We start from the raw sequence: 26,430 nt of genomic DNA on the forward strand, positions 1-26,430 counted from the left end.
CGCGCCCCACGCTGCTCCCGCCGCGCCAAGACCCGCGCAGCGCCCGCTCCCGCCAGCAGGTGGCGCTGTTTCGAAGGCTCCGCCGGCGGCGGCCCGACCCGGTGCGGCCCAGCGTGGGCTCCGAGGGCGGGAGGCTCCGGCGGCCCCTGAGCGCTTCGGGGAGCCGCGGAGTTTCGGTCGCCGCTCTGCCCTCGCAGGCGGCACGGCAGTTTTTTGCAACGCTGCGAGGAAGGCATGAATCTGCCTGGATATTGCCCTCTCTCCAGAGCTCCTTTACTGGAAGGAAAAGGGAGATTGCATAGCCCTGGAGAAGCCATGAGGAGTAGGGCAGCCTCTTTCTTCTCAAGTTTTCCCACATGTGAAGAACACCAAGAAAAAAAAAATAAAATAAAAGGACAATAACACAAGACTGTTTTTTCACGGGGGGTCCTTATTCTGCAGAAAACAAACAAGCCGCTATGGTGGCAAATCCACTGTCAGCCTTTTCCCAGCAGAGAGACCCGCAGCCCATGGTCAGGGCTCTGTGGCACAGAATGGCCCATCTCCTCGCACAGACGGTGCAGGAAAGCCCTATGTCTCCTTATGGCTCTTGCCATGGGATCAGGGCATGGAGGAGCGAGGCATTCTCAAGGCCTGCATGGCTGGCGATCAGTGCCAGCTCTTGGACTGTGCAGTGCTGTGGGGACATAGCCTCTGTGTGAGGAAGGGGCTGCAGCAGGTCCTCATGCTCTGTGGCAGAAAATGGAGAAGAAATGGAGAAATAAGATCCAAGTACTCTGGGCTGACTGGGGAGAGAGGAGCCAGCCCTCTGACAGGCCACTGGGCCACTGAAGAAGTGGTGTAGTGTCTAACAACAGAAAGGGGGAACAGGTGCTCGGAAGTCAGAAATTAAGCTGAATTCACAGCTGTGATTTTCTCTCTCCTGTTGCCTTCACCCTCAGGCAGCAAGGAAGAGTCTTCCAGTAGGACACCGAGAGGGCCTGCCATGGGTTTGTGTTGCACAGCATGGTCAGAGCTGTCAGAGAGGGGTTATCACTGACCACCTGCAAAAGGACGTGCAGACAAAGCACTGCTCCAGGTCGGTTTGTGAGCTGACAGAGGTCAGCTGCAGCCCTTTGAACAAGTGACTTCCCTGTTTTTTTTCTGCACTGTCTGCATGTGATCAAGATTTTCTTTCCCTTCTCAGCTCAGTCTCTTTGCTTCGCTGCCCTACTGCTATGTTGAGCTCTTTCAACTATTTATATGGTTGAAAAGTGCAGACAGTGCCTAAAAAAATTCCTGAGGCAAGGTTTAGGAAATTGGTCAGATGTCCTAAAACTGAGTCATTGGGATGGGTTGAACCTTGTTTTTTGTTGTTTCTTTCTTTTTTTTCTTCCAGTTGCCTGCTGTGTGTTTGTCAGCTAGAGATTGAATTGAGGAAGGGTCCAGGAGTTCAAATGTCTTCCCTGCTGCAGGGAGGTGGAGGTGGACCCCGGGCACTTATCTCAGATCACAGCTGTGTGCAGCAGGGGCTCAGCTCCCTCTCTGCCCTGTGCTCGCTAATGGGGGAGGGACTCGGGTGGGATGCGATTTTTAGACTCATTAACAGCTCTTCAGCCAGATAAAGGCTGTGTCACAGAGCATATCCTGCTGATTCAGCATGAGAGGGCAGTTCCTGTCTCAAGAAGTAGAATAAAAAAGGGAAATCAATCTCCCTTACCTTAGGAGACATGAGTAACACCTTGCACTGTTGTCTGTGTGAAATGTGAACCTATAGTATGAAATTCTGTGGCCTTGCTGATGCAGTTAAAGCAATATGATTTTTTTCAGCAGTCAAAAAAATTGTATGGATATAAATGCAGTCACCAAACACTGACTTGTAACTTCGATTTGAAGAGATCTATTGCTCTGCAGAGCTGTTTGTATACAGTTTGGGTGGTTGTGGTGTGAAGGATGGGATGGGTGGAACCTAGGGATTCAAGCAGATCAAAAAAAAGGAAAGGAAAAGAAGATTTTCAAAGGGTGAGGGTTTGAAATTTACCTAATTGTGTCATTATCCCCTCTTCCCCTGAATTTTCTTTTTAAATCTTCTGCAGTAAACATTGTCCAGGGGTTATTAAAACACCAGAACCATAACCAATAAGCATTTAGTAAGAAAAATGCAAAGCACACAGGAATAAAAGGCACATATTCACCATGAACATCCTCTTATTACAAGAGCTGACAACACTCATGAATTTTTACACTTCTTCGGGGGAACAAATGATGATTTTTACATGAGGAATCTTTGTGTTAAAAATATGAATATGATGCAGGCCTTAGTTGGTCTCTGTCCTGACTCACCTCACTGAAGTCACTGTGCTTCTTTGGGGCAGGGGAAAGGACCCTCCCTGTTTTTTGGCATGGTACCAATACCCCTCAGGACGCCTATGACCGGAGTAACTGATTTGTATGAGAGCTGCTTAGGGTAAGGAGGGTGCGTAGATGAGGAACATAGATGAGCATCTATGTTGAGAAGGAAAAGGACCTGAAAGGTAAAATGAAAGGAAGAAAGTGTTGTGCATACTTTTCAGCCTTGGGCACTCAAGAAGGGGCTGGGAAGGGTAGGAAATAAGAAAAGCAGCGTACCACAAAGTGAAGAGAGCAGTAACATTTTACAGCAGCCGAAGATCTCTTTCACAGTGTTTGCAGTCCTTTCATATGGTGTTATCGGAGTTCTTTGCAAGGGTTTATTATCGTGTTCTCCCAAACAGAAAGCAGACAGCAGTCCTGTGACCCACATCCTGAGTTTTACAGCCCTCGTTGTCCTGTGCCATCTGGATATTTATAGTTGACCCACCACTGGGAGAGCAAAGGACTTCCTTTATACTCTAAACACTGTGATATGATAATAATGAAAAAGTGGGACAAATGACAGGCCTTCCTGCCCACAAGATGTCATAACCCCTCCAATTCATATGATACTAGCTGGCTAGGTCACTGCGCTGTTTGTTCAGTGGGTTTCACGTGACTGGTCTTGCAGCTGCAGTGAAACCTCTGTACCTGGGGTGGTACAGAGTGTAAATGCTCTGTAGTTTGAATGGAGAAGCAAAGGGGTGAGAGGAGAAGCTAAAGCTGCTCAGTTAGGGCAACATGTGACCAGCCGGTCCGTCCCAAGGTCTGGCTGTTAAATCAACGGCAAAACAAGATGCAGACAGCTCTTTAAGTTCAGTGCTGGAGGGCTCAGGTGAAATAAAGCCCTTCACAGGGATCTAATGTTTTTATTCCTATTGTTGTTAGCAAACATTTGCCTTGTTCTTGATTATCTGTACAATAAATGTTTTTACTTCAGAGGTTAAAACGAAGGAGTTGGCTTCCCGATCAGCCCCCTTTGTTTCTGCATCACCGCCGAGGTGTGATGCTGCTTTGGGCTGATGTTAGCACCTCTGCATGAATCACACAAGGGGATTCCCAGCAGCTGTTTGTCTTCCCCCTGAGAAGACTCAGAGCAGAACAGAGAGAGAGATAACACAGCTTTAACTGAATTTGGGTATGCATACCGCCACTACCCAGGAAAGGTCAAACATGCTCTAGAGCTGTAAGAGGCCAGTGAGAGAGATAAAGGAGATGAGATGTGTGTTGAATAAGATAAGAGCAAGGGGACTTGCATGATTAGCAAAGAGTCAGGGCTGTGTGGGATAATGTGATCAGGGGTTAGTGACCCGCTGGCTTCAAAGCTGGTGCTGGAAGGGGTGCAGAGCCTTGCAGCTGGTTTCTGGTTGCCCTAGCAGAAACCTGAGTGAGGGCTGAGCAGCATCCGCTCAGCCACCTCTGCCTTTCCTGTTCACGTGTTTTGCAGGGTTATCATCAGTGCCTACAGATTTGCTTGGAAGGAGTACTGGGCTCTATGTGCTGGCCCCTATGACACGTCCAGCCCCATGCTTTGTGCATAAGATCTCAGGCTTCCAGAACAAAGAAATAATTGCAAGTGGATAGAACTGAACATCTACCCTCTCCTACAAGAACGTTTGTAGATTCAGATTGGATGGTTGTTGGGATTATGCCAGACTAGAGCTCTTAATACTTAAAGAAGCCGGGGAAGAAGAGAAGATGGGGTGAGATCAGAGTGGTTAGTTGATGGAAAAGAGAGCAAAACTTCAACAGTAGTTTCCACATGCAGCCTCCCTGGATCTGGCTGGTCTCATGTTCTGCAGGTAGATCTGGGACAGGAGAGGAGTACGGAGATAAATTCATTGTTTCTTCACAGCATGTATGGACCCAGCAGTGAAGTCTAACCTGTTTGTGAGCCAGTGACAAAAAACAGACTTGCACATTTTAACCATGAGTAGCTTACACTATTGTCAGTGAGTTGTTGGTGTTTTGTTTTTTTTTTAATATTAAAATAATAGCTTTGCTCTCTTGAAGTCTTATCAGCACAGAGCATGCCATTCTTTACTGCAAATAGCCAAAGTAAACTATCCCAGTTTCATATCAGGTTGTGCAAAGGGAGTGGAAAATGTTCTGACATGGTGGGTTTACACAGAGCAAATGGCTGGTTGCCAGGCTGTAAAGGAGGAACCTGCTCATGCATGGAAGCAGAACATACCTTAAAGGTAGCAAACAACTCAGCTTGGAAACATGTGACCTAGTGACTAAGAAGATCTCGGAAAGTGTGGATGTGGAAGGTAATTTTTTTGCAAGTAAACATACCAGAGAGAAAGCCAATGTCTGTACTCTGTGGTGTAACAAACCAGCCACAAGGTCAGGTTTCGCTACAGTGAAATAGCAGTCCCCTAGAGAATACTGCAGCCTTTTAACACTTCACCAATATGCTTATCTTCATCAAGACAGTGCAAACATCAGAGCACATGCTCCATTTTGGTTCCACGATAACAATATCAACATCAGAGAAGAGCAAATCCAAGCAAAATCTTTATTTTGAGAATGTCTCCTATTGAACAACAGCCCCCCTCCAGTTTACATGTAAGCACAGAAACACAGTATTTGCATTGTGTGGAGAAAAATACAGAGAAAACTCTTTAAACACATTCATCTTCTGATACAAATACTATTGTAATTGCTTGCTCCTGTTCTCTCTTTCTCCCTCTAACTCTTCCCTTGGGCTACCTGGAGCAGGAATCCATGGAAATTATCCAGTATTAGTTTTGGAGGTAGGCCACAGTGTCTTGAAAAAGAATTATCTGCAATAATTGTAAAGACAAAGACAGATACTGGTATTCTGTCTAGCACATGTAACTCCTCATTTTCCTTAGGTTAGGAACGGCTTTTGGAATGGTTCTGATTGTTTTCTCTGCAAGTCCAGATCTAGAAAGAAGGCTGAGATTGCTGTTGTTGAGGGTGGAAAGCTCCTCTTTCATTTATAATCCGTATGTTATTGTGGTTTCTCTTGGCCGGGAAATTTCATTTTTATTTCTAATCTCAGCCATGTGTTGGTCAGTTCTGACTTAAGTTCCCTTCACCCTCTGCCTGCTGTGCAGCTCTGCAGGTCATATTGCAAACATATTTTTCTGCCTGGGTGGGAGATAGCACTGTGGTTTGGGGCTTTGCTATTGATATCAGGATTTCCCTTTTTCTTTCTTGGAAACATTTTTTCCTTTAAAAATAGAGTTGATGGTAAACAGCTTTTGTTTAGTTCCAGGGGGGAGGTGCAGTGTACATTTTTGTGCAAGTTTGAATAGCAGCACTAAATCACAATTTCCCAACATTTCTAATGGATTCAGTGATAGAATCATCATCTCATGAAACCTCCAGTTTGATCCTTTATTGAAACTATGCAGAAGAATAGAAGTTTAAATGCTGTGGTCTACGTGTTTAAGTAAATCTCACTCCAGTAAATGAGGACCACAGTATCATGGTTTACTGCCAGTGTAATGAAATTAGGACAGTGATTCCTCCTTCCCCAAAGTAACATTGTCCTGCAAAAGGACAGCTTTACAAAAATCATTCAAAAAGCCAGTAAGTCACCAATCCTTTCCAATCTTTTTAACACATATTACCCTGCAGCTTTGTCTCACTTCAGCTGTTGGCTCCTGTCAAGTAAAGATTTACTTCTCAGGTATATTCACCTCAGTCAGATCTTGAACTTGGACAAAATGCCCACTTTGCAATAACTTCTGCCATTTGAAACACAAGACTCTCACTTTTACTATTCTCCCAATCATTTGTTTTTCTTTTGAAAAGGGGCAGTGATGAAAATGTCATTTTAAATGTGAGGAAGAGGTCCAGTACTGCAAAACTAACATTCAGCTGGCTGTCCATGTGCCAAAGGCAACAGAATATTGACTAATATTGATTTATGATATTAAACAGAAATATTTTACTAAACTCAAATGTTTATATGTGAGTAAGCTTGACAGGACTGGTTGTTTTCAAAGGGTGCACACTTGATAGATTAATTTTATTACTCGACCACTTTAAGCACATACTATCCTTCCTTTTTTCAAAGGTTTTGGCTGTTTCAGTATATAGGATCTTTGCTCCCAACATCCTTTCATTTTTACATGTTCCATCAGGAGCTGAGTGAAGGAAACAAAGGCTGTATGCAGTTGTTTGCTGTGGAAGTTGTGGTATGAAATACCACAGTCTATCTTATGCTTAAGAAAAGCTTTTTTTGTTGTTTTTTGTTGTTGCTGCTGTTTTTTGTTAGCTGACAAGTTAGGCTTATTCGGGCCTTTCAGTTACCAATGATTTTGAGTCATGCAAAGGGATTTCTCTTCTTTGCATGCCTCATCCCACCCCATTTAGTTGCGATGGCAGTGGGATTTGAAATACACACTTCGGAACACACTTCTGCCCAGTTCAGGATGCCTCTAGCAAGGGCTAGAGCGAGTTCAGAGTAGTGATTCTTCCTTCAGAGTTCTAATTCGTGCTCAGGGAAACCACACGAGGGAGCACTTCCACCTTCAAAAAATGCCATTCCCCTCAGGGAGTCCCCGAGCACCTTTTCACTTCTCACCTCCCCCACTGTAAAGCCAGTGAGGTGATTTTCTTGCTCAGCATAGGTCAGCAAAGCTGGCGTAGCACTCAGAGCTCACTGGTGACTCGTCTTTCTCAGCCAGAAGAGCCTCAACCTTTGGATTCGCTGTGTATCTTCCTGGCACAGGAGTGGCACCTTAGCACTGCCACTAAATGCTGTTACTGTTGCTAACCCTGAAAGTTGACCATCCCTTGTGGATTTCAGCAGAGTAAATGGAAGGAGATGGTTGTTTAGCTATCCATCTCCAGGGGAGTCTCCCCATTAAATGTTTTTAAAATATGTAAGCCCAGATTCTGGTTTGTTGGGTTTATTTGTGGGGATTTTTTTGCATGTATCTGGGAACACTTGTGAAACCAGTATCACCCCAGCCAACCACTCTGACAGCCTACCATCCAACCCCAGCATCCCCTGCTCCCCTGGTAGCAGGACAGCAAGACAAGTTGCACACATATCCAACAACATGCTTTTTGAGGAACCAGCTCTGCTCTTCCTCCTGAGAATAAATGTAAATGCAGAGTCCTGCAGTCACACCGCTGCATTGCAGGAGGCACCATAAACAGGCCCCACAACCTCTTCTGCATCCACTCAGCCCTGAGCTCCTGCAGCTGCCATTACCACTGATAGCTGTTGCCATGACAGTTTATGCTCCTAAGCACTGAAAGTGATCATTTTCTACTTTTTAACTACATCTGGTTTAGAAGGAGCTTTCTGCTGACTATTTGCAAGTGGTGGAAAAATGTTAATTTATGTTATTTCCCAGTGCATTCAAATAGCTGGTATTTTAATTATGGCACAGGTACTGTAAAAACACTAAGCCACAATAATTCATAAAGCTGTACTCTATGTTCTTACTGGTATGCATAATAGTATGAAATAGCCAGTGCACTTAGACTAAAACACCATTTTTAAAGCAGAACTAGCTGCAGTCTTTCAAACATCGGTCAGTCACATTTCTGCAAAATAAAGCTTACTAACTTCCTACGTTTTTATTTCTCATAGCCTTGTCCACTAAAAGCAATTTTGCAATATTGCTTCTTCCTATCTTTTCAGATTTTGTTTTCTAACGTCATGGATGCTTACATGTGTTGGAAAAGTAATTACTTGACATGAGTGATGAAACAGATGTGTTGCAGAATCAATCAACTACTTCCCATCTGAAGGAAAAAAAATGCACAAAAACCTATTTTTCCACAGAGCCATGAACTGAAGGTAGCAGGAACAGTGATGTGACAACTTACAGTTCTCCAGAAACCAAGGGTAAATTAAAATGTTCAAGTTATTGCCAGGCCCCTCAACTCTGCCATTAGGAGGGATGATGAGAGTCGAAGCAGTTCTTTTTTTGGAAGTAGCTTTTTGTAGACTGAGTGGGTTGAAAGATGTTTTGTAACCTTGTAATGGCTCCCAGACATCCTAGATGAGTACTGGTGATTATTTTAAAAGAAAGGTGAATATAGCAAGAATGGTAGAAAAAGTTTGTCAGCAAGTATTGCTAGGCAGCACGCTCAAGAGTTAATAAAATAAATTATACACCACATTTGCTTTTCAAACAAGCTTTAAATAGTCCATATGTAACAGAATCGTGTGTTACAGACAAGAAATTAATTCTGTCAAAACACAGGATGAGTGTTTCTCCCTGTCGTTCTTTCCAGATTACAGACTTCTTAGGAAAAAATATTTAAAGACATTAGATTTTAGAAAATAAAATTATGCTACAAAACGACGACAACAAAAAAGAAGATGGTAAAATAGACCAGTGATGTACACGAACAAGTTATCTGAAGAATGTTAGCAAACAGGTACTTATAAAAAAAAAAAAAAAGAACAATGCACAGAAATGAACATAAAGGCTTTAAAATCACAGATTCTACGCAGGCTAATTCAGTATCAAAGAGCAGAATGCATAGGCTTTATTATATACTTTGCAGTTCATGCATTTGTGTGTGCAGATAACATACACTTAAAGACATGTATTCAAATGCCTTGAGGAAGACATCTGAACTCCTTCCCAGCACCATCAGTTAGCTGCAGGGAAGAAGTAAACCCAGGTTTGTTTCTTTTATTACACTGGCCTAATCAAAAGTCACAATGTGTAAAAGGAAGTTAAGTGAAAGAAAGAAACAGGTATTTCATCCAAGCCGCTCAAAGATACCGGGACAGAGATCCAAACCCACTTTTTTGGTAAGCACAGTCACTGGAATGTTATGGCAGCAACACCAGCCCAGACAGTTCTCAGCTGTGTTTCGGAAAGCTGCTCCAAGAAGAATGATCCAAGGCTTGAGTGCCAAAAAATAGAAATAACCCTGTTGTACATACATACGTACACAGATGGCTCTTCTCAGAAAATAAGGGAGTGCTACTGAATATGGAGCAATATGGAGTGTCCATTAAGATATACAAGTGAAATCTTCTTGGGTCACCTTCACTCAGAGGGATATGTCTTCTTAAAATATAATAATAATAATAATAATACTTCTTTATACTTGCCACTTGTTAGCAATTGTTTACATCATAGAAAAATAGATAGTATTCTGTAACAAGAAATATAGTTATTTTGTTAAAATGGGCTATTTTAAACCAGCTACTATTCTTTCATATAAAGAATTTCTAAACAGCGAAACAAAAATAGGTAATACTGAGTGCAAAACAGCCAGTGGTATACTTTGCATTGGTCAGGAACACTAGTTGCCAGCTACTATAATTACACGTTCTGTACAATGTATTACAAAAGTCTTCATTTTTTAGAAGCTTTTTCTTCTTTTTTTTTGCTTTTCTTCTTTCTAGGTGGCAAGTAAGTATTTAATCCAAGTAAATTCAGACTCTGGAAGTCAGAAATAATTTCACAATCAGTCTTTGCTACCATTGTCTCGCATTCCTTCCCCCACTTAGTGCAGCAGCACTTTCTGCTTATGGCCAAAAATCCCTTAAGTTAAACAATGTTTAGACTGTAGAGACTTAGAAGTTTAGCTTATAAATTCACATTCTTTTAAAAATCATTTCACTAATCTCCCACGTTTACATCTACACCAAAGAGAAAGCTCAAAAGCCTCACTTCATGCATTTCATCATCCCAGCTGAAGACTGAAATACTGTTCAGATAAAAACTCTTTGCCAACTGTAGGCATTAAGTCTTAATGCTACAAAGCCAGATGGTTCCAATGTAGAAGTCAGATTTTTCTGCGGTCTCCGCAACAGTCTCAGATATGAATAGCTAATTCCTAGTGGCAGTGATAAAGGCATTATCAGTACACCACGAACACCACAAATGGAGGCAATTTCCAAGCATCAAAGAACAAAAAACAAACAAAAAGCACCCAGCAAAAAAAAAAAAATCAGTGAAACATTCTTAGTAGAGCAGACATCTTTATTCTCTTCTCTGTTCATCTCACACCTTTTCAACTTTGGTGGGGTCATATGTGTCTGAAAAAGACAAGAAAAGACAATGAATAATGTACTGTGGAACTTTTCCAACACTGGTACATGCAGTGAGCCATGGAAATAAGATTTTTTCCCCCTAATTTTTATATAAAGAAAAGGGAAACTAATACTGGACTGACAGCCCTAAAAATACATAATACATTCCTGACCCAAATTCTGTATTTGCACCAGTATAACTCAGGAGCAACTCAGATCAAATGCATGGGGATATAATTGGGAAGCCTTGTGTGGGTAGGAGAAAGCTCACTGACTGCTAAATGATTGCTTCTAGTGTTCAGATGCTCTGAGACAAAAGACACAAGACTTGCCCCCCTTACACTGAACACTACATAAATGCTGCACACCTCCCAGTGGGGTGATTAAGGCCCAGTGATTAAGGTTCAGTGATAAGTTCAGTTTTCAGCATCTTTTTATTTGATTGTGCTTTCTCAGCTTGAGATTCATGCAGTAGCATAATGGAAAGCATCACTGTATCGCATCACAGCAGTCAAACTGCCTCACTTCAGCCAGCAAAACTGCAGCTCATGGTTTGAACATCACTCACTAAAGCACTGCACTGTCTTACTAACATTGATCTTTATTTTAAGCCTACCTCTTGCTAGGTCACAGGATAGACCTCACTTTGCATTTCTGACATCGGCCATGCAGCGAACAGACACAAGACTTCTCTTTCATCCTACATCCCTGTGACTTTTGGAGAGGATTGCAATGAAAGGGCTTTGCCTTCTCAGATCTGCCTGCCCTGCACATGCCTGCCTTACCCCAGACACCTTGGGATGCACAGCTGCAGAGGAGTCTGTATTCCCACAGGGGTCTGGACAACTGGACAACTGCAGCCTATGCTACTTGCTGTGCCTGTGTAACTTGGGTATCTGTGCTAACCTTAAAAGTCCCTCCCATAGGCTATACTCCCGTAACACTTGCATTTAAACAGTTAAGTATGAAAATAGTTGGACCCATAAGTATCACACTTGAGTGTAAAATGTTCACCCTGAGCAATTTTACATTGATATGAGTGAACGTCTTCATTCAAACAAGCATAAAAATCCTCAGAGAGAAATTTTTACTTCTATGTGTCCCTCTGCAGCATCCAGATGCTTATCAAGAGACTGGCTAAGAAAGAACTTTGGCCCTAGTGGGTGCTGGGCTGGGATCTGTAATTCCACTCTCCTCACACTGATAGGCTAGCCAAGAAAGGAGTCTGTGCCAGCAGCGCCTATGTAAGAACTGCTTATCACTGTTCAGCCTCTGCTGGTATTTCCAAACTTCAAGGACAGATACCACATTAATGCACAAATTCAAAAGGAACATAGTGTTTGAGGGCTGGTGCACTCCAGGACAGCGCCGCATCTAAGCTTAGTGCATTGGCAGTGTGAGAATATACTATTTCAGTTGCAATTATAAATGTTTTCTCCATCTAAAGTTCCAAACCGCTCTGCACGAAGCTGACCTAAGAATAAAAATGGATTAACATTTCAGAAACTAGGTTCTCCCAAGGCCTCCCTGGCCCAGTTTTTGGACTCATTTACGCTGTGAGAACTCACCACCAGTTGGAGGAGCTCACTGTCTGAGGGAGTGGGGTGAGAAACTCAGGCCACAAGACTTCTGCACAGCCCAGATTATTCCCTAAAAGCTTACTCAGATTTTCAGCATCTAAACCAAGGACCCCAAAGATCCAGACTGCCGGGAAGACTCCGAGCAGTGTCAGAATTCTGAAAGGGCAAATACTGGAATACCTGCACTGATGCACAAACATTTCTTCAGCATTTGGTTAAGCTAATTTGCAATGCTCTTTACAGAAACAAAGCCAGATCAGTAGCCTCACGGAAGCAGTCTTCAAACAGCAAAGAAGAAAAAAACATCCAGTACATTTGGGAACACTGGAGATGTTCTTCAAATGGCACTATTTGCATAGTAAGATCAGCTCTTACTCTGAGATGACTGTTCATCTGCCAAGCTACATTATGCATGTGAAAGTCTGTTTCTTCTAAGGCCTCCGAGCCTCTAAAGGAGGCCCAGTCTGCAATTATAAGACTAACGTCACCCTAGCTCACTCCAACTAGAATGGACTTTAGAAATATCTACTCCCTGAAAGGAATGCATATCAGTGCTTTTTCAAGACTAGTTCTCATTTTGGCTTTCACTGGTACCAGTGAGACAGTCTGGAAGATGGAGTGAGAGTTAACAAAGTCGACAAACATCAGGCCCTTCTATAAACACAAATCTCCAGTCCTGCCTCACTAAGGCAAGGTGAAGATCTTGCAGCTGTCAGCAAGTCAGTCTCTTTGGACGGGAGGAAGCCAGTGGAGGGGATTGCTTCTACCATGTGTGTTACCCTGCAGTGCTGGATATGTGCAGCACGAAGGGACAGTCATGATGCAGACATGAGGAAAGCTGTTAAAAGGAACTACTGCAGTGGGCACACATTGCAGAATACGAGCCTGGTATTGTCAGTAAGAAGGATAAAACTAGGCCTAATTTGCTGCAGAATAATTCTGAGTACAAGGCTCTAATAAAACACACACAATCTGTTTTCATACATCCCTGAAGTCTTGTTACTACAACAGTTATCTTCTTCATTCCAGCAGTAACCCCAAAAGAGGAAAGCATATGAGATACATGTGGGGCATACGAGATCTGATGGATATGTGGAAGCTGAATTAGCTTGTTTGGAAAACCTGCTCTAGAGAAATATGGTTCAGAGCAGAAGGAGATGCAGAGCTGTGGGATACAGAAAAAGATGCAAAGGAAAAGGCTGTAAGACTGGAAGAGTCAATGCTTAGAACTCACATAAACATTTATTTTCAGAAATAAATACATACATTCATTATAAAGTATGCTCAATATAGTTTCAGTCCCTCTGTACTGGAAAACTGTAAATAGATTTACACCGATGGAGTTTAATGAATAATCTGTGTGAATTTCAAGATAGAGTGGTGGCTCTTGCAAGGAGGATAGAGAAAGAGAGAAGATTATATTAATGTAACAACTTTCACACTTTGCACTGGCTCACTCCAATTAATTTAATGCACTAGGCAGGGAGCCTGGGAGATTCATCCCTTTACGCAGATCTATGGCAACAACTGATTTTCAGTTGCTCAATACAATGCCATATGAAAACTGTTGTGGAGAGAGAACAGCTCACGTTACTTCGGGGGTGCATATGGAGTACCCAAGTTTATGTGCTTTTGAGAGATGAGGAACACACACACCAAAAAAAAAAGGTGTTCACTGAAAAAGTCAACGTTCCATTTGACCTGGGGATAACAGTTGTGCTCAACATGTGATTTGGAAAATATTCATGAGAGAGAGAATTTTCCAGGCCCCTTAATGTAGCCATTTCCCAGAGGCTTCACAGAAGAACATCAGATTTTTATTTTTAGTTCTTTCTGAACTCTGATACAGTATGTGTCTACTTAAGTATTAGAGATGGAAAATTAGGTATTCAAGGAGAGGCTATGATTAAATCACCACATGTTCCTAAACACTGGCATAAGAGTGACTATCTTTGAACTGAGCTATTTAAAACTAGTAGTTCCATGAAACAATTAGACAGACAGCAAACCTCGGGGACTGCTCCAGCCTCTGTGAATGAGTTTCAGTATCACAAGTTAGTTTTACAGTAAGTTTTCCTAAAATAGGATCACTCACTCATGTTACCTCTTCCAAAAGGAGAATAAAAGAGGTGGCAACCAGATGGGGTAGTACCACCTACAGCCTGTTACTATTTGAGCATCATTACGTGGGCATAAGCAAAGCGATTGTGCCTGTTACATAAGAAAACAGTACCCACTTGGATCTCCAAAAGTAGAGTCTTACCTAAGGAAAAATCTCTGTCGATTTTCTTCTTGTCCATTCCACCTAAATACCCATTTTCATTGAGAGAGACAACACGCTTGGAGACAGTCCCTGAAGTTGCCAGTTTGCTTCCTCTCTCCTCATATACCTTCAACAGCTTCTCCTCATCCACCTCCTCTCCTGAGTCTGCACTTTTAATGCTCAGACGTCTCATCCGGGACACAGAGTCAACTTCTTTCATTCGCACCAAGCGATCCATGGCAGTCCGGCTTGGTGGAGATGTGAGCTTGCCTTGTAGTGTCTCTATCACTTTTGAGGTGTTCCTCACTCTCTTTTCTGAGTGCTGACACACAGCTGGTTTGGACACCAAGTTTTGGTCTCCACCTTTGCTGGGTCTCACAGGTTGCTCAAACGTTTGCTCCTTCACCAACATTTTAGTGCTGCCTTCCTGGTGAGTGGTCTGGCATTCATCAGGGTATAATGATTGGTCCCTTTCTCCAACAAAGAGAGCACTCTCTGTCCAGCCACACTTACGTCTGCTTTCATAAGAATTGTCTTTTTTTCCTTCTTTGCCACTTACAGTGCTCTCTGCTGATGACCCAAGGTCATGGGCATTGCTTGCAGGCCTTGTGCCTGGCTGGGGTCCAACGTGGTCATCTGGAAGGAGAGATTCCACTGCTATTTCTATGCCTAAAATTCTTGCAGCTCTTGCCTGCAAGGACTCATTCACAGGGATTTCCACAGAATTTTCATTTGAAGAGTAATCAGAATTGCTAGCACCACGGCCTGAGGCTGTATCAAGTCCCACTGCCCTCAAATCTGGCTCAGAGCACCCTTGGTTCCTCTTGGTTAAGGACAAGCGTACTACTGAGCCTCTCTCGAATTTTGTATCATTTTGGGGAGCTGCACCTTTGCTCAGTTTAACAAAGTCTAGATAATTTTGGTCTTCACTCATCTCCTGTAAGACAGGATTATTAAAAGGATTACCATGGTAGGAGCTGCTTGGGCTACTGGACAAGAATCTCTTGATAGGTGCTGTGCGAACTGGCTGGCTGTTTGCTCTATTCTTGGCTTCCACCGTCCTCCTTTCTGTTATCAGACTTCCATCTGCTGATCTGACTCCTTCATTGCTCCCTCCTGGCTGCGAAGAGCACTGAGAGCCAACACAGCCCATCTCAGTGCCATGCTCTGTCCCTGTGCTCCAACTTTCAGACTTACTTTTAACTCTCCCTGACTTAAATACAGGCACCTCTGGCACAACTGTTTCCAACTTCCCACCACGTTTTGGTTCTTGGTTTCCATTTCTAGGTGACCTTCTCTGTGGAAGGGCACATGACTGTGGAGAAGCTCCTGCACTTTCCAAGTCTTCCTCACTGCTCATGCTCTCTTCCTGCCCTTGCAGCTCCTTGTTAAAACTTTCTAGCTCACTTATTGCATCCCAGGGTCGGCGACTGACAGGCTTCAGAAGGAACTGCCCAAACAGCTCTTTACTGTTGCAAGGAGCTCCTGCTCCTCCCTTAACTACATCAGCCTTGGGAAGAACGCCAGCTTCCCGCTCCTGGGCAGGCAGGGTCTGGCTCTGGTGGCCCTTTGGCGAGGAGGCCTGTGGGACGGAGGTGGCAGTTCTAGAAAATGCGCTGTTGCTGGACTGGCTGAGGTACATCTGCCCCTTGATGCCATAAGCACCCTGTATGCAGCCTCTGTCATCAGAAAGTGACCCTGTCTGTTTCGACCCAGCTGCGGATATCATACATCCTAGTTGCTTTGGAGACAGAGATTTGTTTCTGCTGGGTTGCCCAGGCTTTGTACCATGGAAAATCTGTGGGTTTTTAGGTTCTTCAGAGAAACTGGTCTGTGTTTGCTGGTCTTTGTACTGATCACCTGGCCAGGAGCCAGAGTATTTGAGCTCTCTGTGTTTTGCAGGCTGAATAAATCTGAGGTCATTCATTTGTTTGAACTCTTCTGGTCTCCACAGCTCTTGTTTTTGTAACTCATTTTTATTGGTCATGCTTCCTGTAAGAGCTTGTAACTCCAAGTCAGTTGAAGACATACTTAAGAGACTTTGTTCTTGCAAAGCCCCATTGTTATCAAACCCGTTCTTATCAGGGCTCTGGGTTATGTTGTTGTTCCTATCTGTATCTGGCAGATTTGTTTCTGATTTAACTGGGATAGAGACCAAACAAAATATAGTTTCATTCATTTTTTTCTTTGAACTCTTTTTGCTCTGCATCCCAGTTCCAGGTTCAAACTTTTTCACTTTTGTAATGGTCTCACAGGTGCTGTCCATATGTGAGTTTCTTACAAGAAGTTTGCCTTTTGTGTACTCTGTGCTGGCTTCATTGCAGGGGCTGTGATTAGCTGTGCTACAACTGTCTCTTTGGTCCAGCAAGGCACAATTTTCCTGATCTCGGACGGATGGTGCCAACCATCTGCTGCTGTGGGTGGAGCTGTCAGAAGTTCTTTCTCCCTTTACAGAACCGGCTAAGTGTGATGCATCCAAAAAGGCACTGTTGTACTGTACTTCAAGATCTCTCTCTTGCGAAGTACCGGAACTGGGACTGTGTGCATTTTCAATGTATTTAATGTTGTCCTGCAGACCTTCAGGTGGTGCAATTTTAATATGCCGTATCCGAGGATCATCAAAGGGAATATACTGAACAGAACGCAGGAAGTCAGCAGGGTGCCTCGAATGGCTTTGCTTCCCAGGAGGAAGATGGCTGTCTTTGCAAGGTGCGCCTCCCATTTCAACACTGTTCACAGCTGGTCGTTGGCAGGCAACAGCCCGCTCTGCAGTGTCCTGCTGATCACTGCTGGCATATGTGGCATTGTTAGGCACTTCACTGAAGGGATGTGGGCTCACGGTATGGTGAGGTGGGGATTTGTAAGAAGGAGGAGGTACATAGACCGGGGGCTCCAAACCAGGATCATGAACACAGGCATCTTGCCTTGGCTCACTTGCTTTGGCTAAATAGGAAATGGGTTCATTCTTCTGGTAGTGGTCCTGACAACCAGTTTCGACAGTTCTGCTCTGTCGCTGCAGTTCATAGGATGGAGGCTTCAGAGGTCTCCCATACTTGGGCTTCACCAGGGGAAGGAAATGGCCTCCCATTTCATGGTGCTTGGCCGATTCCGCAGTCAGTCTGTGTGAGGGATAGGAGGGGGCTTTACTTACGCTGAGGGAGTTGTTGCTGTTGGTCAGGGAGGGCATTTCCACACACCTCATGCTCTCCTGCAGAAGGACTCTTGGCAAGGACTGCGATTTCCCTTTGTTGTGGGAGCCTAAGACATCGTCTCCCAGAGTCAGTGAATACAGCTCTTGGAGCAGTTTCTCTCTGTCACCATCCGACATTTGCCTTCCTACCTTTTTTGGCTGGTTCCAGCATTCTGTTCTCATGTTCTGCCATTTGCAGTCCCCAGGCCCCTCACAGCTTTCAGGCAATCCACTTCTCCTGACATACTCTGTGCTCAACCCCACTTTCAGCTGAGCATCCTTGGGGTGCCTGGGTGCCCCATGGGCTGCAGCTAGACCCTGCATTTCTGCACCTCCTTTCTGGGAGTAGCCCAGCAGCACGCTGAAGTCCTGCCCTCGCCTTCTCCAGTAGGCCAGATCTTTATCACTCTTGGGCTGGGAAGACCATGCTAGTTGAGGCCTGTCATAAACCCTGAAAAAGAAACACAGTGTCATAGGCAATTTCCACAGATGCACTTTCTTTCCCTTATGGGTAATTCCATTAAGAGGTCAAATGTTGAGTTATGCCAATGGGGTTTCTGTAATCTATTCACAACCAGAAGGCTTTATGATTTTAATGAGAGGATTTAAGTCAGTCATTAGCACGAGCAAAGGAACAGTGAAGGAACCGATGCTCTTCTGGCATGTTGTTAGCAATGCAAAGCTGTTAAAAAGAGAAACAAATGCACAGTTATGTGCTCTGCAAACATGTACTGCTCCCTCAATGGACACCAGAAAGCCAGAAATGATTATGATGAACTTATTTCTGCACTCTGTTACATCAAAATCTATAAACTTCAAGGGGATCACTGGTACAAGCAAGTTTAACAAGACTCTAAAGCTAAAATGCAGAGGGTAAGGAGAACAAGTAGAGGCTACTTCCTAAAATATATCATGTAAGAAGCATGATAAGCTCAAATTAAACATGTCGTTTCCTGCTTTGATTCTTGTTCATCTTTCTGAGGGGACAAATCCCTTTGATAGGCTTTGGATGAAATGATACATGACACAACAATGGCACTGTATCAGCACAGCTCCTATTGTGATGGAATCAACATTTAAATCTAAAACACTCCAAAAGAAGTTTAACTTTTGCTTAGAAATAAGAGAGATCATCTCTAGCTACCCATTACTGAAATATAAAAGACATCACACATTTTATCGCAGATTAGAAATTCAGAACACAGACTTAAAAGAACAAAACAGTTTCTCCATGTGTTCTGAACAGACTAAACTATTTTGTATATTACTACTGAACAAAATTGGTACCTTTTCTTCTAAATAATTAATCTTCTACTTCAACTTTGTTCTGCTATTCTTGTACCTATGGTGTCCAACAGGATAACTGCTATTACACTATGCAGCTGCCACCAGCATACAACTAGAATGAAATATCAATTTTGACATAAATAGGACAAGTATGTAGATAGAACCCAAGAATTTCTCCCTCTTCCGTCAACCCCAAGGTACATAAACAGTGTCATTGGGCTCCTTTTTCTTTTTTTCACTATAAACAATCTATTTGAACAGCAGTTTGTGAAAACTTAATATAATTCAACTGAAAATTATTCAGTCTAGATACACAGTAATTTTATTTTACGTATATTGACTTTATCCTATAAGAGCTGACAATTAAGTTGGGTTATCTTGTTCACATTAATTCTGTTAGATTAAGACTTAACATCTGAACAAAATGTTCTGACTCTAACGCACAAAATACCGTTCAATTGCAGAACGCCAGGAAGTAATAAATGTCTAAATTAACCAGTGAGATACAACAGGACACCTCCTATATTAGAAAGTTGTTTGCAGTAACAACAAACTTTTCAGTGCCTTTCAGCATGTGCAAACAACTGAACGAAAGCTGTCTTCTTCTGAGATTATCGCATCTTTACTTTCTTCTGATCCCAGTGCTACTACAGCACTGTTTGTATCTCTGCTTACAATACTAGGAGGGAAGCAGGCTCTAGCAGTAGTGAGGTGGGGACAGACAGATTACTCTTTCTGTTCTGTCAGGTTTGCTAACAACACAAAATACCCGATGTGATTTAATTAATCATCGTGTGAGGATCTAAGGAAAATCCTAGAAAGTACAGAGTCATAGATGCCAAGATCAGAAGAGACCCTTACAATTATTTGGTTTGACATCCTGCTCAGTGCAGGCCAGCAGACTTCCCTGAAATGGTTCCTACTTCAGTGCTACCAAGTCTCCTAGAAAAGCATCTCAAAATCTTAATCTTTACATTTCTAGAAGTGGTGAATCACTATTGTTGCAAAGGTTCATTCACCATTTAAAAAAAGAACAAAAGCATTGAATATAAAGTGAAAACAAATACTTATCAGCCCAAGTATAAAAACACTGGGGGAAGGAAGTATGGTCGACACTAATATTGAGATTTGCAATGGCTAAACAACACAAAATACCCGATGTGAAATGTGAAATACCCGAGTACAGAAATGAAATGGACTGGCTTTTCAAAGGATTTAATAGGAAACAGGAATTGGGGAAGGAAACATTACTCAACTCTTTCCTAGGAAACCAATAAAAGAGCAGTTTTGGTTAGTTTGCTTTTTTAAAGACAACCAAAGCTCAAGCTCAGATTTTCATTAAAGTAAATTGGCCCTAAGTGAAGAGAGCGCCAGTTACAGAAATGGTGTTCCTCCATTTAGTAAAACTTTTAAAATGTATTAAAACTGTTAAAGATATCACATTTATTTTTTAAGATTAAACGATTAATAGCTGGACTCTGATAATAAACTTCCAAACATGATACAAACAATCTATCTTGTGGTCATGCAAGCGTAGAAAAGACATTTAAAAAGAGGTATTTAGAGCAATTAAACCTGATCTTTTTCATGATCTTTTCACTAGGTAAATAATGCATTCTCTCCAGCTCCCGGGTTAGGTGCTAGAGTGGTTATGTACAGCCATCCAGGGATATAGAAGAGTCCCATTGGTCCAAGTAGGACTCTTCTCTGAAAGTCCTGCTTCAACAGATACCATGTGTGCTGTCAGAAAGTGCTTGGAATTAATTCTATATAAAATTAGGTTAATGAGAAAACAATTTAAAAACTATTGCTAGCCATCAGCCTGCCCTGCACCGGCTGCCCAACCACATGTCACTGAGCTGATGCCCTCAGAGCAATGGGTCATGGCTGCTCCAGGGCGATCGATGCTGGACAAGTGGAACTCGCACGACTCACCAGAAGCAAAGGAGCATGGCTGACATTACAAAACTGCAGGGCTGTACAGAAACAGCATAGGAGTTTCTGTCCCAGAGTGTAAGTGGTAGGCATCAGGCACCCAGCTACTCAAAGTCCATGAGATGTGGGCGCTGGGGCAGTTCTTTGTGCCCAACAGGGAGGTACTGTAAGGAACTTATTTACAGAATTTGGCAGCAAGGGAGAAAAATTTCAGAGAGCTTTTATGGACACTGGCAGCTTCTGTTCTATTTTGGGATCCTATCCTCACATACACTCATCCACTCTGAAACACCAGCACCGTCTTCTAATTTTTGCAGCAGGTGACCTCATTAATGATACTATCTACTTAGCTCTAAATTTGCTAGCTACTAACATAGTTCCTCCCACACAAATAACGAAGTAACATTCATCTCCTCACTCGGAAAAGCAGCCGTTCTCCTTCTACTAATCCTCTCTTCTCTACCACAAGGGCAGCTTCCCTCCTTTCTTTGCCTCATCTCCTGTTCCAAACCTTTACTGTGTGGCCTTCCTAATGCTCAGCAAAGCAAGGATATCTGGGACAGCCCTACCAGCACCTGCTCCTCTATGTGGAGAACAAAATGTAATAAATCATCATACTGGCAGAACAGTGAAACAACCCCAGAGTGGCTCATCTCTCAAGAGCAGTGTCTGTATGGCTGTGTCTTTTCTTCTCCTGAGTTTTAAGAACTGGGAAAGCCAGGGTCTAGCCTTGGGAGATGGGCTGGAGGGTTCTCACCCTACAGCCTGGCAGTTAAAGCACAGGTGCTGCAGCACCAACACTGCAGCAAACTTTATTCAGTCTGGCCCACTGACTGCTCCTGGGCAGAGACAGCACTGCGCTGTGCATCCAGGGATGGCAAGGAAGGGACAGCTGCTACATAGGTTCTCCTTTATTCCTAGCTGTGAGTGACATGTAAGAGCTCTCAACAGGTTCACTGGTAGTTGTAGTTTGCTTAACAATAAGAAAAGATTTCTATTTTTGTTGAAGAATGATAAAGTCATTTACAGGACTGTGATCCCTATTTCATATAAAAAAGAGCTTTTTAAAACCAGGATACCGTATTTATCATGGTGTAGGCTGACAGATTCCTCGCCTTGCATTCTGAGAGGTTCAAAAGGGACACTCAATCTGCCAGGAGTTTTGCACTTAGCCTCCCCTAGCCCCTGTAGATGCCTCTGTCACATCTCAGATGTGGCTTTCTTCACTTCATTGCTGTCCAGTTCCCCTCATTCCAGGCACACTGTAAAGGATCCTCCTTACCACCAGTAAGGCCATGTCCTCTCCTGCCTCCAGAAGCGCTGCTTTCACCTGGGCCCTTCCCCGCCATGGGACATGCCACCTTAGCACCACCTCACAGTGCTCCTTTCCAACTCTGCCCGCTATTCCAGCTGGCAGTCAGGAGCCACTCCTGCTCCAGGCAACTGGCCTCGCAAGGGGAAGGGAGATGAAGGGGATGGGAGACAAAAGGGAAGAGCAGACAGGCCCAGCAGCCAGGGGACACATGTCTTTGCCACGTGTCACTGAAGGTCTTTAAAGAGGACAAGGTTGAAGGCTGGAGCATTGTGTCCTGCTTTCAGTTTCAAGCTTGTTCTGCAGGAGGAAGGGGCTTTTCCTCACGAAATGCCGTCACAGCAGGGTCAGATCCCAGTCCTACTCTCACCCCTTCCTTTGTTCACAGGGAGCTCTCAAACAGCTGCAGAACAATGCTGGGCCGCTGTATACACACAGCTCTTCCTGCCCAGCCTGCTCCAGCCCAGTGCGCACGTACTCCGCAGTGAGAGAGCCATGCCGGTGCTAGTGCACGTCCTATGGAGTGACGACAAGAGCTTCCACTGGCTTTGAGTTGCTTTAAAAAGAAACACACAGGCACCTCCTTATGTTTACTTCATAAGAACGGCCTCAGGAAAACAAGAAAGTCCTCTGTGCATGAAGGAACACCCACTGAGAGCTGCACACAGCTGAATCTACCACCACAACCAGGGCATGCATGTGGCAGAAGAAGCTGGGTTTGGATTTTTAAAACTACTCCTTTACAAAAGGAAGAGCTTTTGTCCCTTTATGCTTTACCACACTTAGACTGAGCTTTCCTAAGAGCATCAGCAAGATGCTCTGAGACAGACAGTATGAGTCAATGGCATTTTTCCTCACCTCAGTGTTTTCAAAGCAGCAGCCAAATGGACGTGCCATCTCTTTGGGTGGACATCTCATAGAATTATAAGCTTGGAAAAGAGCGCTATAATCATCCAGTCCAACCATAACCCATCACCGCTATGCCCACTAATCCACGTCCGTAAGTACCACATCTACTTATATTGAACACCTTCAGGGACCATGACTCCACCAACTCCTTCAGCAGCCCATTCCAATATTTCACGACTCCTTCTGAGAAAAATTTTCTCCTAATATCCAACATTAACCTCCCTGAGCACAACTTAAGGCTATTACCTCTCATCTCAATTTGCAGTGCATGGAAATAATCACACTGGTATGGAAGCAGGAAAAGATCACAGGAAGATGGTGTCAGGGGTTAGGGGCATGCTCAGTTATCTGCCAGAACCAAAAGAAAGAGAAAGCAAAGCCATGGCATGGTGCTGAAACTTACCCCCCTTCTGAAGTATGAAAAGTGGACAAACCCTGAAGGTCATGGTGGTAACCAGGACCTGCTTGTCTCCCTTGGCTCCCATGACTGCTTTCGGTGCTGCTCGAGTTGGTTTTCGTCAGAGGCTTCTTGCAGTAAGCAGCCCTAGGGTCTGCTTCAAAGCCATTCAGCGTTCTCTGACCAGATCTGTTCCCTGCAGCTTCATGCCGGTATCCATCATATCTGTTCTCGTAGGAAGCAGGGGGATTTTTAGACAATTTGTATCCATGAGAAATCAGGAGGTCCTCCACACTGAACATATTGCGTTGGTTTCACTCACAGTTGTGCCATCAGAAAGCTCTTTCCAGCAAGACCCATCACTGGAAAAAAATCAAAGAGAAAACAGCCTTAGGAGAGACATCCCTGATCCACAGGCAGTGCTGCTAAAGACAAGGGTTTCATTGGTCAATGCAGCTTTCAGATTTTACTGTGGGGTCTCCAAAAAACACTGTGCCAGAGCTGAGCCCACCATCCAAGTCGAGCCTTTGCCTAAAACCCAACTTCACTCCTGTCCTAGAGTGATGTGCTCTGCATTGTGTTTCAAGTCACTGTGGGAGGAAGGGAAGGTCTACAAGACAATGTGCCACTCCCTACAACTCTGCATATTCTTATTAAGAAAAAATGTTCACATGAATAAGGACAGTATTTGCATGAGAACCAAAATTCATGATGCAACCACATGAGAAACCCAGGTAATGCCATGCAACACCCCCATTAAGCAGCCTTTTTTACAAATGATTTTCTTCTTGGCCTACATTGACCTGCTGAAATCCAGCAATTATCACCTAGAACAACACAAAGCCTAAGATTTCAAGTATGCTCTATTTTTACAGCACACTTTTCCTGTGAAAAATGACTGAAAACAACCTGAGGTGCCTGCGCCTATTGTGTCTCAATGATCCCAACACACATGACAGTCAGGATTTTTCTCTCCAGTGACAGCTCTCAACTCTTCACCAACTACAGCAAAGATTCGGCAAAATGAATTAGTTGGCTGGAAACAATCTCTATTGTCTGCACCTCTCTCACATCTTGTTACGGCAATTATGGGATACCCATTCCTCCATAGTTCTAAAACAACCGGAAGGTAATGATCTACTCTGTAGGTTGTGCACAGCGAGGAACCAATTCTGGGACATTCCTCCTTGCTTGAACTGCACTACAAGAAAAGAAAAAGGTGCATAAATGAGAAGTGAAACACACCAAAATAGATTTGTTATGTAAAACAGAACACTCGGGATGATTTTCCCCGCATAAGCACTTCATCCAACATGCAGGGTGAGTGCTGAGTACCCTGCATAGCGCAGCAGCCCTACCTGAGGGACAAGAGCTCTCACTGGCAGCTGCTTGGAAGGAGAATGTCTCTGCAAAGATCATGAATCATAGAATCGGAGAAACATTACAGATGGGAAAGGACACTAAGATCATCTAGTCCAACCATGAAAAGTGAGTGCATGTTATACACAGGGTTCTATTGCTCTTCTTGGGCAAGAGGAAGGTGAGAACTCTTGTCACTGTTATTTAATGAAATACATGAACATATGTAGTGCAGAAATACACAAACATTTGTAATGCAGAGCCAAAATGCAGCCAGTAACTTGGAACGCTGCAAAAGTGGCTTTGCAGCCTGCTAGCCTGCTTAGCATTTAAACCGGTTTGTCTCTGGAGCTTAATGAATCTCTTCCCTCTTCACACACATAACACTACACACCCTTTAAAATATAAAAATAAAGCCGTGGTGAAGATATGTTAGGAGTATCCCTTGCTTGAACAGGGCTCCAAACTCCAGCAGGGAGGAGCAGGCCGTTCCCTCCTGGAAGGTTCTGTGGGTTATTTTTGAACACTAACCTAAAAGGCTGATTTTCCATCCATCCCCCACCCTGGACTGTGTGAGGAGCCAGGTAGGAGCTGAGCAAGGGGAACAGCTGGCTGCTAGAGCTGTTCAGCCTCCAACAGGAGAAAGATCTGATGTGACGACCAGGGAGAGCAGAAAGCCCATCGGAGCGCTCACAGGTGCAAGGAAGAGCTGCGCTTTTCCTGCTATTATTGCCAGTCTGGCGCAGAGCATGGATTAACCCTCTTGCTGCCGCTGCAGGGCCATCAGGGAGGCAGAGGGGAGCAATGAGAACACAGAGCCATGGGCTTAGCTCCGATCCCACTCCCGGTGAGGAGCAGAGGGATGCCCACTGAGTTAGCACCCACCACCCACAGGGACACTGGCTTTCCCAAACCAGTCATGGTGCTGGAATGCTCTTCCCAGCCTCCCTTAGATAAATAAATGTAAAAAAATGAATATCAAAGGAGTTGCACTGGCAGGAGGAGCAAAACTGTGGCTGCAGCACGTCCTTGTAAATAATCTGTGAGACTGGGCCGAAGAGCAAAGGCTTCACAGGGCTTCTAATTTGAGGTAAGATCAACAACGCTGGAAAACAGTTTGTTTTTCCAGCGCTCATTTGTTTTGTTTGCCAATGACATCAGTGCTCACTGATAGGGTTTGCTTCCTGAGGATGCCTGCTATCTTGCCAGGGTTTCCTACTTGTCCCCGTCAGCCAGTACAGCTCTGCACTAAACCGCAAACAGAGCCAAGCTTTTCTACGGAAACATCTCAGCAACTCTCAGACGCACGGGGTCTGACTGTGGTACCAGCACACAGACACGATGGGACCCCAGCAAGCAGGTCACACACGGGGTTTGACTGTGGTACCAGCACACAGACATGATGTGAGCCTTGGGTGGGAGGGCCACAAAGCAGCAGAGATGCCTGTCTCGGCATAGGGATGGCATTACTGCCCCCAGGGATAAGCCCTAGGCGGAGTGCCTCTGAGAAACCTGGTGCTGGAGCCACTGCCGTGCTGCTTCCAGAGCCCACTGTCTGTGGGAAAAACATGCTCATTTCTGCTATGTTCTGCCTGTATCTGCACGGTTGCACAGCTCCTTTCCAGACTTATTTTTTGGGAGTGCCACCAGTGCTGTCATTGACGATGAATGCCAACTCTTGCTGCAGCAGCAGCTCTGTCAGTGCTCTGGAATGGCTTATGTGCTAATGACCCCCCATACAGCTGTGTCCTTTTACTCAGCACATGGCAGAGTTCCCTGGCAGAACACCATGCATCTCAGTGGGAAGCAGCAGGGACACAGAGCTGGCCACA

The 26,430-nt window shown here is 44.0% G+C and overlaps 1 protein-coding gene across 3 annotated transcripts in view; it reads right to left on the minus strand.

Moving 5' to 3' along the window:
• Positions 1–8,489: 8,489 nt before the first annotated feature.
• Positions 8,490–26,430, minus strand: part of JCAD (junctional cadherin 5 associated) — a 62,761-nt gene continuing 44,820 nt past the window's right edge. The window contains exons 2-4 of one of the 3 annotated variants that reach the window (XM_085227160.1): positions 23,246–23,601; positions 14,210–17,850; positions 8,490–10,372 (exon numbers count right to left, since the gene is read on the minus strand). In XM_085227160.1, the coding sequence (XP_085083286.1) occupies positions 10,338–10,372; positions 14,210–17,850; positions 23,246–23,541 (3,972 nt within the window). In that variant the 5' untranslated portion in view covers positions 23,542–23,601 and the 3' untranslated portion in view covers positions 8,490–10,337. Of the gene's footprint in view, positions 17,851–23,245; positions 23,602–26,430 lie in introns of those variants that run through there. The other 2 variants (XM_085227161.1, XM_031553878.2) reach the window with 2 other exon arrangements.

This window comes from Meleagris gallopavo, chromosome 6, assembly GCF_905368555.1.
Source record: "Meleagris gallopavo chromosome 6, MGAL_WU_HG_1.1, whole genome shotgun sequence".
NCBI lineage: Eukaryota > Metazoa > Chordata > Aves > Galliformes > Phasianidae > Meleagris > Meleagris gallopavo.